This window comes from Hipposideros armiger, unplaced genomic scaffold (assembly GCF_001890085.2).
Source record: "Hipposideros armiger isolate ML-2016 unplaced genomic scaffold, ASM189008v1 scaffold_441, whole genome shotgun sequence".
NCBI lineage: Eukaryota > Metazoa > Chordata > Mammalia > Chiroptera > Hipposideridae > Hipposideros > Hipposideros armiger.
In genome coordinates, this window is record NW_017731791.1 from 428,211 (window position 1) to 434,380 (window position 6,170).

The following is a 6,170-nucleotide window of genomic DNA, read 5'->3' on the forward strand; positions in this document are numbered from 1 at the left end:
TCAACTTATTCTCAACACCTCCTTTCCCCCATCTCCATCCATTTTAAGTCTCTTTCAGGACCAAGACTGGAGATCGATTGAGTTATTAAAGGGTGAAAGGAGAGGAAGCATCTTTTTCTCTTATAAGTTCAAGATTTATTATTTGTACAATTTCTAACAATAGTTGAACCAGTACAGAGGTTGCAGAGGAAGTATTTCAAGGAGGCCTATTTAATAATGAGAAGTATTAAGCAATAAATCTTGCAGCAAATGTGTCCCCTACAATGTTAATATGGAAAAAGGAAAAAAAAAATCGACTGATGGTGGCTGTGGTTAATTCCTAATCAGAATGATGGACAGCAGGGCCAGAACAATACAAACTAATGGCTGTGTTGCTGATCACTTTACCCCTTGATTAAAGACACCCAATTATGGCGCAGACCAGTGTCGTAATTATGTTTCTTAATCACATCCAGGAGGTTTAATTGCCTTAACGATGTGTTTCATTAAATGAATTTAGGTATTATAGTCGACAGTTTTCATACACAGTTGTTTTCAAATTAACATAATATTAGACATCGTCATGGAAATTGTTTTAATAATCATAATTAGATGCACCCAGGCTTTGTCTGGTAAATGCTAAGAGACGGGTCTCCTGCCTGGGGGCTGCCCTGGTCTCTTCCATCCCTCTCCCCCCACTCCCAGACTGGGAGGGCTCCAGCTTCAAGGCCCTTTGCTGTTATGTTTTCTGAAAAGTTGCAGGTTCTGATTAATCTTTTTTGATGGCAAGTGGAGCAGAAAATGTGCTCTCTCACCCCCCACTAAGTTTGATGGCATTTAGGGACATCATTCTGAGCTGAGGCTATACAGATGAAAATGCATGTAGCATACTGCCTACAGAAGAGCCACTTTCACGTCACCACCACCATCTCTATAATCTCCACAAGAAAAAGCAAACCTATGTTGGAGGGCATTTTCCAGGTCCAAATACAAGCCTATACAGACATTCTTTAATAGAATCAATGCCCAATTCATCCAAACAGAGTCCCTAAAAATTTGATTAACAAGCAACACTAGTAAGTTTTGAAAATCTCTGTGGGCACTGTTTACACTTGTCATTCAACCTGGTTGATTCTTCTGTCAGAAAAAGAAAAAAGTGGAAAACCACAGTAAAATTCATCCTCAGAGAATCCATCTCTTTTCCTTGGCTTTGGGCAGTTGGAGATAGACATTCGATAAAAACTCTTTAAGAAACTTTACCCCCTTGGATGGGCCCAAGGTGGGAAAGGATTCCAGGGACAGCATGGCCTTCCAAGTTCAAGCCAGCAGACAGGAACTCCAGACCTCTGGGTCTCATCCCTGACCCAATTTCTCTCTCCTCCAGTGACCAGGCCTAGCCATCATCCTTTGAATAAGTAAACAAGTGAACTAGGGCCACTTCCAATTGTTCCTTGACAAAACTTGAGTTCCACCTTCTCTGTAACTCCTTTCTTTTTTGTTACCTTTCAAGCAAAAAGTAACACAGAAGAGAGGTGACTGCTCCTTCCACAAAGCACAGCATAATAAAATGTTTGATCAAAATATTTTAATAAAGATTCTTTCTGACATAGATACACATACAAATGGTCGTACATAGCTGTCATAGTCTGATTGACCTATTGAATATATATATCATTCTTTACACATCCAAAACCCACCAATAGATCCATTACAGCTCCCAACTCGCCATCCAACCTGACAAACTAAATTTGTATCATCTGCAAGGAATGGAAAATAGCAGGACTCCATTTTTTAAAAAAGGTTTTCTTGGTTTTCATAGGATAGAAAGGCAGGCAAACAGCCATGCAAACTAAAACTGAAAGCTCACTTTGGGTAAATAGCTTCTTGCTCTTCCTTAGTTTTATTTTATTTCTTTTTAAATTTTATTTTTTTTAGAAAAATAACAAAGGATTTCACACCATAGGCAAATCAAACCAGTCTTTTAACTTAAATAATTCTCCACAGTTAAAATAACTTATATATGTACATATATATTAAAAGCAATTAAATTAGACCTTTAAAAACGCACAGCACAGCCTGGAAAAATATTTGCTTAGCATGGTGTCGTACTTATAGGATCTATTGCTGTGATGTCTTTCCCTTTTAGAATGCAAAGGAGTCCCCTTTCCAAAAAGAGATCAATTCATCAATTAAGAATACACCTTTCCTGTAATTTTTGGACTGAAGCAATTTATTAAAGCTCAATTTAAATACAGGGATGATGCAACTGAAAAAATCCAGGTGATCTTTGATAAACCTAAGCAGCTCAGATACATCAATAGGTCTCTTCATACTTGTTGGCAAATAGACCTTTTAAACACTTGGCACACAGTATAAGTTAATCTATAAAACAGAATTTAGAGGCATTAAAAAAAATCTGCACATAAGACCCATAACCTTAACACTTGATAAATACTGTTGATGTGGGAGGGTCATTGAAGAATAACAAATAAATACCATGAATTGTTAATACATCATTGCAGAGTGGAAAGTAACAAGGTGCACATAAATATTTTTAAATGCAATTCTTTCAGCCACAGTCAGTTTTTATATCACTCTTGCCAAAACTTTTGAGCATTTTCACAGGATTAAAGTTCAGAGACAATAAAAAATACAAGTCTTTCATAGCAACATGTCTCTTTCGGGGTTTTTTTTTGTGTTTTGTTTTGTTTTTTTCACTTAAATCTACCTTTCAAGTTTTTGTCCTGGCTCAGAATCAACATTTATTTTCAAGTGCCCTTTCTGATTTGTCTGAATGAATACTCCGTCCCACGAGTCACCCAACCCCCGACTCCTCCTCTCCCCCTCAGCACTAGCCAAATTCACAATAATTAGTAAGATTCGTGTTTTGCCATTTAATACTCTCCACGCTTCATAACCAAGCGACTATTTCTCAACTTAATTTTAACCTTAAAGGAAAACTCTGCTTCCTCGCGGTCTAGGCTGTCACCAAAGTTGCCACTTTTCTGAGAAAAAAAGACATCAGTACTCCAGCCCAACTCCACCTCCCTCCCCACCCCAAAGACCGAGATTCTGGGGATGTCAGTCTGAAAGTCCCGTTTGTCTCTGAAAGGTCTCCTCCGTTCTCGCCTCTGCTTTGTTTGTTCTGCAAGTGTTTCCCAACTACCAGAGGACCCAAAAATAGGGGTGTGGGGGACAGCTTTTCCCTTTCCTCTAGCTTTTGGTCGGTCTTGTGTTTCTCGGGGGGGGGGGTGTGTTTAAGGCTTCTCCGTGCACTGTTTGCAGAGGCTGGAGGAGACGCTGTTGAACAGGGCGCACTTCTCCGGGCAAGAGGCGGCCGGGGGCAGCCCGGCGCTGAACGGGTAGCCGGCAGCCTGCTCGTAGGCGCCGAGCGCCGGGTGCAGGGCAGCGGCCGCCGCGGCCGCCGCCGCGGAGCTCGGTAGCGAGGCGGCGGAGATGGCCTGGCCCTGATTGAGGTAGGCGACAAGGCGCCGCATCTCCTCCAGGGCCTGCGCCTGCATGAGGATGTAGTTCTTGGCGAGCAGCAGCGTGGCGATCTTGGAGAGCTTGCGCACCGAGGGGCTGTGCGCGTAGGGGATCACCGCGCGCAGCTCGTCCAGGGCGTCGTTCAGGTCGTGCATCCGCCGGCGCTCCCGGGCGTTGATGTTGAGCCGCAGCGCTTTCTGCTCTTTGGATTTCTTGCTGCTGCCGCCACCGCCGCCAGCGCCGCTGCTGCCCCCGCCGCTGCCCCCGCCGGGGCCCCCCGGGGGGGCGCTGGCGCCGCCGTGGAGGTGGACGTTGGAGCAGCCCTCGGCAGCCTTGGCGCCGCCGCCGCCCGCGCCCGGGGAGGCCCGCGGGTCCGCGCCTCCGGCCCGCAGCACCAGCTCGCAGCGGCCGTCGCTGTCGTCGTCGGGGCTCTGCTCGCCGCCGCTGCTCTCGGCCACCGAGCCCCGGCTCGCGCTCTCGCCGTATTTGAGGCATAGAGCGGCCCCAGCCGGCAGGCTGCTCAGGCTAGGGTCGCCCCCAACGCCGGCAGAGCCCACCAGCAGCCCGGGGACGCCCCCCGCGCCGCCGCCGCCGCCGCCGCCGCCTCCCCCAGGAGGCGGCAGCAGCAGCCCTGCCCCCTCGGGGTCAGCCGGCTCGAAGCAGCCCAGGGGCGACGAGGAGGAGGACGCCGGGCGCTCCCGAGGCGGCGGCGCCAGGGACAGGTCCATGCCCGGGGGCGTGGAGCGGAAAGCCGCCTCCAAGCGCTTGGCGGTGGAGGCGTTCAGGCTCTTGTGCAGAAAGAGGTCGTCTTCGCCCGCGGCGGCCGCGCCGAGGTGCAGCCCGCGCTCCATGGTCCGGCGCCGGCGCGCAGCCCGGGCCGGCTGCGCCGGCCGCCGCCGCCGCCTCGGCTCGGGAGTCAGGCGGCGCGGAAGACGCTCCCGAGCCGGGCTCCGGGGCTGGTGCGCGCGTCGGTCCCGGCGCTGCTGGCAGCCCTCTCCCCTTCTTTTTCTTTTTCGCCTTCCCCCGCGCTCGCCGCCTCCTCTTCTTCTTCTTCTTCGTCTCCAGCCGATGGTGCTGGCTGCTGGGGCTCAACATGGGCCGCGGCCCCGCATGGTGGGAGGGTGGGCGCGGAGCGAGTGGGGCCGCCGCCGCTCTGAGCCCAGCCCCGCGCCTCCTCTCCGCACCGTTTATCTTGCTTGGATTCACCTTCAAGAGATTTCCGGACCCATCAACCAGCCGCCGCCGCAGACGGGGGAGTCTTTTACATCATTATCTCTGAGTAGGTTATTATGAAGAAGACTCGCCTGTTGGGACAGCGCTTTCTACCCAATCAGGTTAACGTTTTAATTAATAGGATTAAAACGGTAACAAACAATCGCAGGCGCTATCTGGCCGCGAGTCTGAATAGTTTCATTTCCCAGGTCTGAAGACAGGCAGCAGCCAGAGCTTTATAAAAGGCGCCTGCTCCATTATTCTGCCTGCCATCTGTATACACAGCTTAGCGCATATGTTTGCAAGGCGCTGGGTCCTGTTAGTAACCCAACAACTGCCTTTAGCTTGACATGTGTGGCGACTTTCACTCATCAATGAGCACACTAAAAGCCCTACTTAGACTCGAGGATGTTCTTTGCTCCTTCAGCAAATTGTAGATCTGCGGCGAAGCCCCGGAGTCCTGCGGAAAGCTGGCGCCCCCACCCCCCGCACCCCACCCCCACTGCCCTTCCCTCTTCACTGCTGCCTCATCTTGTGCTAAATTACCCTTCCGGGCGAGAATTATACTCCACCCCTGTTCGCATGTTGACTCTAGTCTCGGTTTGGAGATGGGACTTTGGTGGAGGAGGGGGGTATGAAGTGGCGTCCCGGCTGGCTTGCCCAAAATTTACCCAAGATTCTCAGCTAGTAAGAGAGCAAAGAAATCGTCCCCCTCGAATACACTGCCTTATTTCCATCCCCCCCCTTCCCATTTCCAACCCGGTTTGGGGGGTGGGGGGGGGGAAAGGAAAATGAAGAGCCAATTGATTGCGAAGCCCATTAGATTAAAAGGGGGGGGGAGGGGATGCCTTTAAGGCGGTCTCCAAATAACTGCTACAGTGATGATGACTGAAGCACACCATTTCCTAAACAGGAAAAAACTGATTTCTCAAACTTTTCTCCAGATTAAAACCCCGTAGTTTCAGAACAGTCAACTTCACCGGGAGTCAAATCCTGTCACACACCACGTGGGGCATTTGTGCAGGTTGATTTGCCCCGAAACGTAACCACCACAGCTAGGAAGCCACTGAGGAGCATCTGGCCCTGCCTCGGTTGTTCTGGGAGGGCTCGAAAAGGGGGGGGGGTCTCTGAAGACAGCGCTCCTCTCGGGTGGGAAAGGGTCCATACCGTCGTCCTCTCGCTCCCGAGTTGCGAGCCCGGGAGCACATGGTATTTAGCGGCTGGTGTTCATCCTTATGACATAAGTAAAAACAATATTTCCCAACACCTCTAATAAATCTTTCTTATGTGGCAGAATTACTGAAGCCTATGAAATTTTTGGTTTCTCTGGTTTCATTAAAAACCTTTTAATTGTGCCTTTCTGAGTTGGCCCCAGGTGTTGGACTCTTTTCATTACATTTTGCTCTAATGTGATGAAATTCTAATTCTCTCCTTACCATATGGTTAAATTTCCCAACTGAGAATTAGTTGAAAAAGGAGAAATAATCTATTAA

General features: G+C 49.4%; 1 protein-coding gene across 1 annotated transcript; it reads right to left on the bottom strand.

The window, feature by feature from the left end:
- Positions 1-1,544: 1,544 nt before the first annotated feature.
- BHLHE22 (basic helix-loop-helix family member e22) lies at positions 1,545-4,399 on the bottom strand. Its single transcript, XM_019665366.1, has one exon. It carries the CDS (start codon positions 4,314-4,316, stop codon positions 3,237-3,239), a length of 1,080 nt encoding a protein of 359 aa, XP_019520911.1. The 5' UTR covers positions 4,317-4,399; the 3' UTR covers positions 1,545-3,236.
- Between the last annotated feature and the right edge of the window lie 1,771 nt (positions 4,400-6,170).